The sequence below is a fragment of the Daktulosphaira vitifoliae genome, unplaced genomic scaffold, assembly GCF_025091365.1.
Source record: "Daktulosphaira vitifoliae isolate Bord-2020 unplaced genomic scaffold, ASM2509136v1 Scaffold_1, whole genome shotgun sequence".
NCBI classification, from domain to species: domain Eukaryota; kingdom Metazoa; phylum Arthropoda; class Insecta; order Hemiptera; family Phylloxeridae; genus Daktulosphaira; species Daktulosphaira vitifoliae.
Window position 1 is genome coordinate 35361684 of NW_026099572.1, and position 15222 is coordinate 35376905.

General features: G+C 25.5%; 1 protein-coding gene across 1 annotated transcript; it reads right to left on the reverse strand.

Moving 5' to 3' along the window:
* Positions 1-6017: 6017 nt before the first annotated feature.
* On the reverse strand, positions 6018-9269 carry LOC126893868 (uncharacterized). The gene is made up of 3 exons (XM_050664394.1): positions 8397-9269; positions 7943-8137; positions 6018-6331 (listed from the first exon to the last, which is right to left on the reverse strand). Exons 1-3 carry the CDS (start codon positions 9157-9159, stop codon positions 6108-6110), a joined length of 1182 nt encoding a protein of 393 aa, XP_050520351.1. The 5' UTR covers positions 9160-9269; the 3' UTR covers positions 6018-6107.
* Positions 9270-15222: the final 5953 nt, after the last annotated feature.

Consider the following 15222-nt stretch of genomic DNA (forward strand, 5'->3'; position numbering starts at 1 on the left):
AAGATAAAACACGTGTATGCGTCCCGCGGTGTACTGTCATGACGCCGCTCGATAAACTACACAAACGTTTTTAATAAATCAGTGTCTTTGGATTGTTGCCGTGAAATTTCGCCGGTCGAGCGGTTCCATTGATTCGTCGTTCACATGACTGAGTGGTCTGGTTAAAAAATACTCGTCAACAATACGTTTAGATTGGATTGTTGTTCGTCATAAGAAAAAACCGAATTAGATCTTTAGATGATGTTTACACGTTATTTTCAAATAAACAATTATGCTTTCACTGGACGCGCGAAAGTTTCGGTGATCGATTAGACGTGTGTTACGTATGTAGTTACGTGTGTGTTATACATAATTTTTATGGACACGAATCCGTTATCTCCCGTCGGCGATAATTACTATCATATTGTCTAGTCACTGGGTTTTTCATTTCATAAAAAATTGCACTCGATTTCTTTAAAAATTGTTTTGCTGTTAACACTTCGTATAGTGTAGAAAACCCCAGTAATTAATAGTGATCGTATTGTGATTTAAACTGGTGATATGTGTTTCCCAATTGAAAAATATTAATTCAAAGGACAAGACAATACTTTCTCTGTACGGAGAAAAGAAAGTTTTGCGGAACAAGTAAACACAGTGATAAAATAAGGCCGTCGACCTTAAACATTAACATTGAAATTAGTCCCAATGCAAAACTTGCACTGATGACACGCCTTTTGGCTATCGTTGCCGGTGTTTCCTATGACTCTTAACATAATAATCGTGTATTAATCATTCACTGGATTTAATATTTTTTAGAGAAATATTATAATAGAAATACAAAATAGTAAATGAAATAACTTATAATATTTTGTTAGGTAAAAAATGAAATATATACTATTTTAAACTGGTCTTATTTCATATAAGTCGTGAAATAAATTCTCAAAAAAATAGACGCCAATAAATAATAAATGATTGCAATAACAATAATTAATTAGTTTTGTAGTGCAAAATAACATCTTATCAATGGCAAAGTGAAGATTTTTTAAGAGAAATCTAAGTAAATATTTTTCAAACTTACCTTTTAAAATTTTCCGTCAATCTAATTGTTTTATAATTACAATACCATTGCAAAGACTTTCTAAATTTTTTGCTGACTCGTGGCCAGTGATAGAACGGTGGTTAATTTTTTTTGCGTTGTTCTCCGCCATTTCGTTGCGAATCTTTCAACTGTCAATTGCTTAAAACAGTTATCTCATATAACATCTTCACAAGAACGCATAACTTGTAATCGTCGAATCTGTGGATTGACTTGGTTGGAGTATATCGTCTTATTGTATGTAAAATTATTTTATAGTTCAATGTCATTACATTTGTATTTGGCGGACGTCCGATTAAATTTTTTTTTTTTTTTAAGAACGTTTATTAGAAAATAAACGTATATATGTACACTTAATAAATATGTGAATAGGGATAAAACAGACAATGATATGACGGCGAGGAGGAAGCTCAGATTAGAGCCAACTGTACATTATTAATCTTAAGTGGGTTAAATAATATTGAGAAGATCTCTTGACCAGTTGCATCTGAGGCGCCTGATTGGATTGCCCGGAAAAATTGTTAAGTGTAGCTGAGTAACGAGACGGTTTGGATGGGATTGCATTTTGGAATGTAGTCTTTTGTAGTATATGTGTGCAGTATTTTTGACTGTTGCTATTTTGAGGTCTTCGTGGAGGGAGACCGATTAAATTTAAATATGAATTTATGCATTTGAAAATTGTATTATTTAAAAACATACTAATTATATATATGGTAAACTTATTTCTCTTTTTTTTTATGGTTAGAAATCTATCATTGAAATCCCTTGTTATTCTTACTATTAGTAAATATAAATATGGTGGACCATTCTGTATTAGTTGATTTTGTGTTATTAAATTATCGCGAGTAATTATTACATTATTATTTATAATAATTGTGAAATTACTGTTAAAAATCCAAATCGAATTGACTAATATAAAATGATCGGTACTAAATTAATAGTCAATGGGACACTTATATTAGAAATCTTTGGTTTGGTAAAACGGAAAGAAATATTGAGGTTGTCAAAAATTCCAAAGAGTACACTAAAATAGCAATAACTGGAATTATTTCTAATTATCTAACTAATCACGTAATAAATAAATAAAAAAAATGTAAAGGAAACTTCATAAAAAACTATTAATAGAAGTGATGACTGGCAGTTTTCTCTAACTAATCTTCTTGATTGTGGTGATATAAAAGTTTTTAAAATTAACGTTTAAAAAAATACGGAAATAAATAGTGTATTACAGAAATAATCGCAAAAATGTTTTTTTATAATAATATTAATAATACTAAATTCACAATAATAATATATGAACTTTAATCATATAATATAGGTTTACATTGTCTTGTAATTTGAACCGCACACGTGTTTAATAAATATTCCGTTAAAAAAATAAGAAAAAATTAAGTATAAATATTTAATATGTGAAGTAGTCAAATTCGACATCCTCAAGTCACGTAACGTCATAACAAATCACGAGCAGATTAACATTTGTTAGATGGTAAAACTTATGAACTATACACATGCAATTGAGTTGAAAAAGTTGTCGTCAACGGCAGTACCTTTGTAGGGGAGAGATGTCCAATCGGCTCCTTAAATGGATAATTTCCTTTAATATTTATTAGATATAATTTTGTTTAACATCGTGTGTCACTTACTTATCAGTTACAACTATAAAACATCATTCTGATTATTATTACCATGAATCAAATAAAAAATAACAGTAACACAGTGGGGTCCTGGCATAGTTGGGACAAGTATTGATCAGTGGCGGCTCGTGGCTTGGGCGACAGAACGATCACACACCCTACTAAAATGAAATAAAACAGGAAAATAATTTTATATTTTTAATTCTACATTATTATTAAATATGCAAATTTTTAAATAGTAAAGTAGTTATAATACATTAGTCGTGTGCGAACGCTAAAGTTGTTTCCCTCAATATATGCAGGTACGCATACCCCCAAAATAAACTGAAATACAAAACCCAGAATTCTAACAGAATTATTTTTGAATACGGTAGTCATTTTTACCAAGAAGACAAATCCAGTGGTCAAATTTTTTTTTTTCAAACTATAGTACATTACATAAGCTTTAATTTAAGATATATATAGAAGTGTCAATATTTCGGAAACACTTTCAAAAATTAATTTGAAAATGTCCTAGTTTCAATGCGCATGTTTAAAGTTTTGACCCCCTTGTATAAAGGGGTATGATCCGATTTATTAAATAGTGTGTCAGATGAAAGGGATATATAAAAATTTATTATAAAAAAATAATAATATTCATCCATACATTTTTCCAAAAGTTATAGCAATATAAATTTAATAATATAAAATATAAAACCGAGAATTTTTTCACGGAAATCGTACGTTTTTTTTAACTTTGATGTTCGTTCTCACCACGAAAACAAGTCCAGAGGTCAAATTTTTTTTTCAAAATAAAGTATGTTACATAAGCTTTAATTTAAGGTATATATAAAAGTGACAGACTTTCTGGAACACTTTCAAAACGAAAGTTGAAAAAGTTAGTAATAGGTAAAGACACCAAGTATCTATAAAAAAAAATTATATTAATTTGTACATTTTTGAAAAAGTTATAGCAGTTTTAAGTAAAAAAAAATGTCAAAAATGTCAAAAATTAGCGATTTTTTAAATTTGTAATTTTTTTGGAGGTTTCCCCCATTTAAGGACAACGAGAGAAATTTTTTTAATTTTATACGTATATGCCAAGCAATTTGACTTATACAACACTTCACTTGCAAAAAAAATACATGTATGTATTTTAGCTTCGATGCGAAGCTGAGAAGGTATTGGTTTTACTAAGATGTGTTTTTTTTTTGTGTCTGTTACCACTTTTTCTCAGCTCTCACGGAACCGATTTTTTTCAATGATACGTCAAAAGATCAAAAATCGTATCTAGTCGAAGACGTTNCGTCAAAAGATCACAAATCGTATCTAGTCGAAGACATTACCCTCAAAAATTGAAAAAAATTCCCTCGTTCCCCGTAAATGGGGGAAACCACAAAAAAAAATTACAAATTTAGAAATCGCTAATTTTTTCAATTTTTTCAATAGTTTTACTTAAAATTGCTATAACTTTTTTAAAAATAACCAAATCAATATAATTTTTTTTATATAGATGCATGACATCATTACCTTTTATTTGGTATATTTTTTTTATAAATCTGACCCTAGACCTGCTTACAGGAGGGGATTTTAAATAAAAACTTTTTCACAAAAAATTAATTTTTTCAACTTGACTTTTGAAAATGTTCTGGAAAGTCTGACACTTAAATATATCTTAAATTAAAGCTAATGTAATATAATTTTATAAAATGGTGAAAATGGCTACCTAATGCTATTTTTGTGTGAAAGTTTTCGATTTTGAATTTTACATTTTTAACTTTATTATGTATAACTTTTTGAAAAGTGTATGGATCAACATAATTTTTTTATGAGAAATAATATTTTTTAATAATTCCTTTTTCATTCGATATACTTTATCTTATCAGGATATTAATAAGAATCATGTAGCTTTTCGAATAATTTACCAAATTTTTAAAATNAAGCTTTTGGAATAATCCACCAATTTTTTAAAATTAAACACTATCTAAAGATTTCCATCGAAGCGTTTTTTTTTTATAGTGATTTTAATCACTGTCAGATATCATTATACTTGATCCATCTATGTCACGCAACCACTGTGCTGTGACCCCCCTGTGATGGGTTTTTTTATCAATAGTTTTTTAATTAATTTATCAAAGTATTTTACAGGAAAAAAAAAGTAAAATAAATTCGAGAATAATTGAATGTTTTATTAATTTTCATAGTAATCAATACAACAATTGAGTCAATTATCCGTAAGGTCAGCTCAAAGGACCCTAACTAGACAAAGACTAATATATTCATTTATTGGTTCATATAAACAAAACAATAGAATCTAAAAATATTTGCCAACTTATTTAAAATGAAATAAAACTTAATTACTCAGTTCTATCAAACCAAAAATCATTTGTACATTTCAATACACATAATTATACTAAAATTGAAATATATCTTCTAAAATAATCAATGAATTTAGTGCAATTTGTGTAAAACGTGCTTTAAAATATTTTTTTACCTCAATTTAATTTAATATGGTACATTAATATCTAATGAAACAATATAAATCTGGTAATATTTCATTGCGGAAATTTTATAAGTAATATTAAACATTAAAAATACTAATATAGGTATTAATCATCAGTAAAATATAAAAAAAAGTATGTTTTAGCTCTGCTAATCGTTTTTTTAAATAACAATTTTGTATTTTAGCTATTAAATTGTAATTTTATTTGTTCAGTTTAAAAATATATACTAAATTTTCATATAATTTATGTATGTGTTTTGACTTTTAAAAGTTAAAACCATCAAAAGGGAAAAAGTAAAACTGTTAAGTAAATAATAATTTAATAAAAGATAACTAAAACATATTAAAATAGTTATGACAGAATCACGCTGATAAATAAAATTCAATTATATAAAAGTATTTTTGTAGTTCTGTAATACCAAATATTTGGTTTCAATTAAGGGGCACAGTTCTCATGATGAAGTTTAAAATAAGGTTTTTCATCTCCTCCTTGGCAAAATCACTTCATAGCCGATCGATGAGAAGAAAAGTGCGACCGACAAATGACTAGAAATAAAAACACTATTACCCGCAAATAACTTATGTATATTAATATAAAATGTTAAATTAGTAAAACTGTAACATTATAAACAGACAATATAATGCATTGCTAGTGTAATATTCAGTAGCAAGCATATAGAAGCAATGAATGTCCCAGTAATTTAATCAAGTTTTCATAATGATTAATTTTGAATAGCAATATTTAAAAATGTAATTTGGTACAAATAAGGAACTTGTTAAATATTTAAGGAATAAAAGAGTTTTAAATGAACCAAAGTAATATTAATTAAAGATATAACATTAATAGATTTATTCATTGTTTTACAAATTTACACACAATGTATCTGTAGTACCAATGCGCCATAATGAACACGGATTAATTTGAATGCAATTCATTGTTTTTTAATATTATACGCAATTTATCTGTTTTTTTCTTGGAACATATTGAACACTTTTCGTCCTCAATGCAATTTTCACAATACCAACCATGACTACATGGTATCATTATGTGTCTGTTTGAATGATTTATTTGACTGCGACACTTTACACAACGCGCTTCTCGTCCATCTAGGATACATCTTGGCGGTAACCACTTATATTCTAAATGAAAAATTTAAAAATTAGTTCGTTTTTTATTACGAAAGTTTAAAAGATTATGAAGGATATTAAGTAATATAAAATTATGATTAAACTTTAAAGGGAATGTTTTTTTCACATCAATAATCATATTATGAAAAATAAGTTTTAAAAAATTACTTTTCTGTGTTTTGATAACTATAATATTTAAAGTATACTTAACACGTTAAGTAAAATTAAAACATTATAAAAAATATTATGAATTTAAAAACTGCCAGTCTGTGTTTAGCGTTGATAATGATAATATTGTTTCCGAAATACGTATCTGCGACGTTTCAGTAATTTTTTGTGGCTTTAGAGTTTAATATTTTTCAGTTTTTTATTTTAATATAGTTTTAATTTTACTTAATTAATTAGCTACAACTGATCTATATTTATTTTATAACAAATTTATTTTTATAACACGTATCTATTTAAAATAGAATAAATGTATAACTTTTTTTATTTATTTTTCACAAAAAAATTACATCACATCACATTATATAAAAAACAATTAATTTTTTTTCCCTAATGTAGGTTTTTTATAATAAGAAAATAAAATAAAAATAATTATTATAAAAATATAATAAATAAAATTTTTTTAATAATGAAATTTTGAATGACATTTCTAATTGGTCTATTGAAAATTTAAAATATATTAGAATGGAAAATTATACAGAAGGGGAAGGAATGGACTTCATGACTCCTTAAGGTTTGTTAACAAAATGTATATTTTGATATCCGGCCACAATAAATAGACTACTTTTAAACTCTTTTCTTACAAAAAATGTTGATAGTTACATGATAATTTTAGGAATAAATAGTTTCATATATGTTTTGAACATGAAAACAAGAAGGCAATATTTCTTAAAATAATAAATTGTTTAATAAAATAGTTATTGTAAAAAAGTTATTAGATATGTCATATCATCGAGACTGACACATTTCATATACATTGAACGAAAAAAAACAGCTTTCTATATATCAACTTTATTAACAAAATTCAACCACGTACTCTCATAATTTGAATACGACTTAACATTTCAATTAATTTTTATTCGTAATCTATTTATTTAGCTATTGAAAAAACGAAAAATTTGATATGTTTATATATTTTTTAGTATAAATTTAGTTCTGCTAAATTAAAAAAACCGTAACAACAATTATACATCGTTCTTGCAAAAATGTTAAAACTACTATTTCAAATAGCCATATGATTTCATTTCAATTATTATCAAAAACTTTTTTATTGGTAATATTTAAAAATATATCCATAAAAATTTCCTAAACAGGTTACTAAGTAAAGAATTCAGTAAAATTTCTAAATTAGAGAATCATATAATTTTTGAATGAATATATAATTTTAGTGGTGTATCCAAGTGGGAGGCAAAGGGGCTTTTTATCACCCCCAATATGCTAATTATTATCATTGAAAGTATATAACTTTAACGTTAGATAGACTATGTAGTAAGCAAAAAAAAAAAAATGGTTTTTAAACCACTCAAGCTAATTTACCAAACATAAAAGCCAATACAAAAAAACGCTTCTTATATTTTATTTCATTAATGTTTCAATAAGTAATTATAATATACATACTTTCAGTAACTATTGACACAGATGTTCGTATATCTAGTTTTGGAGTACTTGTAATCAATTCATTACATATAGGACAAGCTTCAATATCGCCAAAACACTCGTCACAGCACCAGCCATGTCCACACGGTGAAAAAAAGTAAATATGCCAAATCGTACCACTGTGTTCTGTCTCACATATAATACATGAGGTTTGATCTACAGAAAAAAAAAACGATTCTTAAATATCTTAACTCAGAATAGTTGTTTCTTAAACATGTATAGTTATCTACCAAATATATATTAATAGAATAATTTAAGTTTTTTTAAATAAATTTTTTATAAATTTCCCATTAATTCCATTATCTTGAAATTGATTGACAAATTTTACTTAAAAATATTTCATAAATTATAAAAATTATTATTTTTTCTTCATAAATAATGTAATAAAATGTTATAAAAAAAACTTCCTTCTTACTTTTGTCTCCAGTTATATGTTTCAAAGGAGAAGAATATTTATCTAAAGTCAAGTGATAAGTTATATAGTTATAACTCATATTATTGTAGTGTTCTAATTGGCTTATGGTCATTGTATTTATTGTTTCATCTTTAGGTTCTCTTAAAAAGTGCACTTTATCTTTCATTAAATTCATACAGCGTAATAAATCATTTCTGTAATTTTCGTTTTCTTCGTTAAATTTGTTTTCCTCAGATTTGTGATTTTCGTAAACATCTAAAATACATTCATGAGGTTTAGGAGAAATCCATTCTCTATTAATTATCGATATAATTTTATGAAGTGTATCACTAAATACTTTTAAGTAAAATGATATTTCAACACATCTTTGATTCATTTCTATAGCAAACTCGCAGAACCGATACATATATGTAAAGGCTATACTTTCAATAGCGTTCAAATAAATCGTATACCCCAATTTAAATTTTCTTTTGCGCCTACATCTTTGAACCACATCTGTCAATTTTTTGTTTACTATTTCTATGCCTTCATAAGGAACTTCTTCACAATGTACTGCATGACTCCAAGGTACAGGACAAAAGTTATCCTCATTGCGTGATTTTATATAATAAGGATGTTTTAAAAGCTTGACACTTTTCATATCTTTGTATTCCTTTACAAGAGTGTCTATGTCCTCAGCTGTAATGTTATTTAGATCAACACATATTGATTGGTTGATTGCTTGAATAAAACAAATTATTAATTTCCATTTATTGAGTAACATATTATTATTTTAAGAGAATATTTAACAATTTTTAAAATTCACAATATTTTATCAATTAAAATTAAACAGTTTTGAAATAAACTATATACTAACTAAAAAATGTTGAATTATTAAAATAACTGTGATAAGACTATTTATAAGTAGCAGTCACAAGTGTATTTTAAAAACATGATCAAAAATAAACTTTTATTATGTACTTTAATAATATATGAACAATTGTAATTTAAAATATAATTTATTAATTATTTATATATGCAAAATTACGAATATTTTTTAATGAAATGGTTAATTGAAAAAAGCATATGATCATTATATTTAAAATAAAATTGTCATATAAAAATATGTATACATATTATATGAGTTATATCGGTTCGACATTGATGAATATATAAAGTGCGGCGCAATTTAAAACAAAATGATCTTTTTCGATTAAAAAAAAAAACAGTAATATTTGTAAACTTTTATTAAAAATGTTTGAAATAGAATTTTTTATGGAAACAACAACAATTTTTTATAATATATTTAATTTTTTATTAAGTTTGGCAGGAAGTTACTTCTTTTAAATAAGGGAATACATATTTAGTTATTTTTTAGCAATTCTTAAATTAAGCAATAGAATTGTAACATTCCAGTTAAATAATAATATTAGTAATTCACTTTTTTAAATTAATTAATAATCAGTTTTAAATAATAAGAATTCGGCTATTGGTCTAAATATATCAAGAAATTTTTCTAACAAAGTTTTATGATGAATATTTTCTTTAAGCGATTTAATTGGAACTTAAGGATGTCTACATGCCCTTGTCTCCTCTAGATGCGTGTAAATAATAAATAACACAATTTATGCATTGACGCAAACGCACATGTATTTATTTAAGAATTTACATTAAATTCGTTTAGTAAATTAAATTTAGATTTCATATCATTATTCATATAATTTATGTTTTAGGATAGCTTTACAAGTAATAATTATAATTGTTTTAAATAACCTTTGTCAAAAATATTTTTTGGAACGATTCCATATTAAAAATACATTAAATATTGAAAAAAAGTTTAAGTATTAACTTTTTTCATTATTTATAATGTAAAATTGGCAAGCATATTAGTTAATTAGTTAATATTTAAATTTTTCTGATTATTTAATCATTTTAATTACAATTTATTTATAATAGTTTTGTTTTAAAAAAGAATTCCGTTAAAAAAAAAAGTGTTTCATTTTCCTTGTAACTTTTAGCTTCGATGCAAAGCTGAAAAGGTATTGGTTTTAAAATTCCCTCGTTCCCCGTAAATGGAGGAAACCTCAAAAAAATTACAAATTTAAAAATCGCTAATTTTCGAAATTTTTTCAATTTTTTTTACTTAAAATTGCTATAACTATTTAAAAAATAACTGAATCAATATAATTTTTTTTATATAGATGCATGATATCATTACCTTTCATTTGGTATATTTTTTTTTTATAGTGACCCTTCACTTGCCCACAGTGGGGGATTCAAAATGACAACTTTTTCACAAAAAATTAATTTTTTCAACTTGATTTTTGAAAATGTTCCGGAAGGTCTGACACTTTTATATGTATCTTAAATTAAATCTAATGTAATGTTCTTTATTCTGCAAAAAAAAAAAAAATTTCGGACTTTATTTTATCTTCACGGTGAAAATGGCTACCGAATGCTATTTTTGTGTGAAAATTTTCGATTTTGTATTTTACATTTTTAACTTTATTATGCTATAACTTTTTGAAAAATGTATGGATCAGTACAATTTTTTCATGAGGAGTAGTATTTATATACATCTTTCATTTGACATACTGTTTTTTTAAATCCGACCATTTCCCTATATACGAGGGGGGTTCAAATCTAAAAAATGCATGTAGAAAGTAGAACTTTTTCAACTTAAATTTTGAAAGTGTTCCGGAAAGTCTGACACTTTTATATATATCTTAAATTAAAGCTAATGTAATATACTTTATTATGCAAAAAAAAAATTTCGGACTTTATTTTATCTTCACGGTGAAAATGGCTACCGAATGCTATTTTTGTGTGAAAATTTTCGATTTTGTATTTTACATTTTTAACTTTATTATGCTATAACTTTTTGAAAAATGTATGGATCAGTACAATTTTTTCATGAGGAGTAGTATTTATATACATCTTTCATTTGACATATTGTTTTTTTAAATCAGACCATTTCCCTATATACGAGGTGTGTGCAAAACTAAAAAATGCATGTAGAAAGTAGAACTTGTTCAACTTAACTTTTGAAAGTGTTCCGGAAAGTATGACACTTTTATATATATCTTAAATTAAAGTTAATGTAATATACTTTATTATGGTAAAAAAACATTTCGGACTTTATTTTATCTTCACGGTGAAAATGGCTACCGAATGCTATTATTGTGTGAAAAGTCTCCATTTTATTTTTTACATTTTTAACTTTATAATGCTATGACATATTGAAAAGTGTTTGGATCAACGTTATTTTTTTATGAGAAATAATATTTTTAATAATCCCTTTTTCATTCGACATACTTTATCTTAATTAAGATACTAATAATGAACTAGCAGATCATGTAGCTTTTGGAATAATCCATCAATTTTTTAAAATTAAACACTATCTAAAGATTTGCATCGAAGCGTTTTTTTTTATAGTGATTTTAATCACTGTCAGATATCATTATACTTTATCCATCTATGTCACGTCACCACTGTGCTGCGACCCCCCTGTGCTGGGTTTTATTTCCTTTAACTTATAATGTAAGTGTATATAATTGATAATACATTTTATAAGAATTTAAAAACTATAAGTTTTATGATTCTATCATAACTTGATACTGAAATACTTGCTGTTAAAAGTGAAAAAATGTAATACCTTGATTTTAATACAATGATATTATAGAAATTATCTATAGTTCAAAAATTAAATACATTTTAAAATAAATATATGGCACAAAAAATAATAATGCTAAAAAAAATGATTTAATCAGATTTCATGTATTATTCTATTAATTCCTGGAATAAACACGTATGTTTTAGCTCTGTTAATCATTTTCTAATATTAAACAATTTTATATTATAGCTATTAATTTGTAATTTTAATATATTCAGTTTTAAAATATGTGTTTAATTTTCATATAATTTATATACGTGTTTTGACTTTTAAAAGGTAATGCGATTCAAAAGTAAACCAATAAAACTGTAAAATACTTAATAATTTAAATTAAATAATAACCATAACAGATTAAAATAATTATGATGGAATCACGCTGATAAATATAATTCATAAATTTAAAATGTAATTTATAGTGCCATATATTCAAATTTTTGGTTTTTATTAAGATTAATTCTTTTTAATGTAATGATATAACCTTATAAATCAGTTTAAAAGTTATTGAGCAGAATTAAATTGAAAAAATAATTAAATCGACAAATATAGAAAATTAAATTTTATATCTTGGTTATCATTTATACGTAAAAAAATTTGATTAGGTATTATTTAAAAAAAATAAAAACATTTATACATATTTAATAGTCTTTACTCAAGTTTTGATAAACGAGTAGAATAAATCATTAAAAAAGCTCTGGGGTCTGTGGAACAGTTATCATGATGACATTTAAAATCGACTTTTTAATCTCCTGAATGTCAAAATCATTTGATAGCCAATCAACTAGAGGAAAATTGCGACTGACAAATGACTAGAATAAAAACACTATTACCCGCGTTCTTCTTACGCATATTAATATAATATGTTAAATTAGTAAAACTGTAACATTATAAACAGACAATATAATACTTTACTAGTGTAATATCCAGTAGTAAGCATATAGTAGCAATGAATGTTCTAGTAACTTAATCATGTTTTCATAATGATTCATATTGAATAGCATTATTTAAAAATGTAATTATGTACAAATAAGGAACTTGTATATATATAAGGAACAAATTATTTATATTGAATATTCTTTGTATTTGTATTTATGCGTATTAACTAAAAATCTCATTTATTGAAATATATTTATTTTCACATAAAGTTTTATTGTAAATTTTCAAAATCATATTATATTGTTAATTGTAAAAAATTATGATAGCTTCGATGCGAAGCTGTGAAGGTATTGGTTTTACTAAAATGTGTTTATTTTTTTTTTTTCTGTTAACACTTTTTCTCAGCTCTTACCGAACCGATTTCTTTCAATGATACGTCAAAAGATCACAAATCGTATCCAGTCGAAGACATTACCCTCAAAAATTAAAAAATTTTCCCTCGTTCCCCGTAAATGGGGGAAACCTCCAAAAAAATTACAAATTTAAAAATCACTAATTTTCAAAATTTTTTCAATTTTTTTACTAAAAACTGCTATAACTTTTTCAAAAATGAACATATCAATATAATTTTTTTTTTATATAGATGCATGATATCATTACCTTTCATTTAGTAAATTTTTTTTTATATCTGACCCTTTAACTCTCCACAGGAGGGGATTTAAAATGACAACTTTTTTACAAAAAATTAACTTTTTCAACTTAACTTTTGAAAATGTTCCGGAAGGTCTGACTCTTTTATATATATCTTAAATTAAAGATAATGTAATGTACTTTATTATGAAAAAAAAAAATTTCGGACTTTATTTAATCTTCACGGTGAAAATGGCTACCGTATGCTATTTTTGTGTGAAAATTTTCGATTTTGTATTTTGTATTTTTAACTTAATTATGTATAACTTTTTGAAAAATGTATGGATCAGTACAATTTTTTCATGAGGAGTAGTATTTATATACATCTTTCATTTGACATATTGTTTTTTTAAATCGGACCATTTCCCTATATACGAGGGATTTGCAAATCTAAAAAATGCATGTAGAAAGTAGAACTTGTTCAACTTAACTTTTGAAAGTGTTCCGGAAAGTCTGACACTTTTATATATATCATAAATTGAAGCTAATGTAATATACTTTATAATGAAAAAAAAAAATTTCAGAATTTTGATTGTCTTCACTGTGAAAATGGCTACCAAATGATATTTTTGTATGAAAATTCTGAATGTCATATTTTATATTTTTAACCATATAATGCTATAATTTATTGAAAAATGTATGGATCAATACAATTTTTTTATGAGAAATAATATTTATATCCCTCTATTATTCGATATAATTTATCTTAATCAGGATATAAATTAGGAAATAGGAGATAATGTAGCATTTGGAATAATCCACCAATATTTTTAAATTAAACACTATCTAAAGATTTGCATCGAAGAGTTTTTTTTTATAGTGATTTTAATCACTGTCAGATATCATAATACTTGATCCAACTATGCCACGTCACCACTGTGCCGCGATCCCCCTGTGCTGGGTTTTTTTTTTATGTTGAATGGTTACAAAATATAAAAAAAATCGAAGTAATTGGCCACAACAGAAAACTTTCATGGCGCATTGAAAAATACAAAAAGAAAGGGTCGCCAACCCACTGGGCGAGACAATATATTGTCGGTCCATAGTAGGATTTTAAAAAGAAAAATATAAATCTTGTACATCAAAAATAATTTAAGATAAAAAAAATAGAAAATTAATAAAGGTTGAAGTTGATGTCTGTTGAGTCGTTGATAGTAGATTTACACAAAATCTCGTTACAGTTGTCACACAACCATGATGATCAGGGACGACCTTCTACAAGGCAGTTGCCCGTAACTTATAAACTAAGGGAAGTTAATTTTTGAAAGGAAAAAATACACGAGTTCATTGAAGATGGAACAGCAAAAAAAGAAAATAATATGATAATCAAGTTAAATTAAGGGACTTTATTAAGTGAAAAAAAAAGACAAAAAACTTAAGTTAATTCGAGACAAAAAACAGAACGGTCAAAAAACCTCGTCTACAAATTAAAGAGGAACAGAAAAAAAAATAGACATTAATAAAAAAATAGTCACATCTACACTTTAACTATCAGAGAATACGATGAACGTCTTCGGGTACCCAACCGACTAATAATCGTGGCATGACCTCTAAGCACAGCGGGTATTCGTCCCAAGTAAGCAACTGGTTTTAAACAGTTAGACTTAACTT

Bases quoted from the DNA above. Each gene is read 5' to 3' on its own strand.
- LOC126893868 (XM_050664394.1), bottom strand. From the start codon at position 9,159: ATGTTACTCAATAAATGGAAATTAATAATTTGTTTTATTCAAGCAATC. The intron at 8,138-8,396 runs GTAAGAAGGAAG...TTTTTTCTGTAG, and splicing joins ACATATAACTGGAGACAAAA to ATCAAACCTCATGTATTATA. The intron at 6,332-7,942 runs GTATGTATATTA...TTTTTCATTTAG, and splicing joins TGTGTCAATAGTTACTGAAA to AATATAAGTGGTTACCGCCA.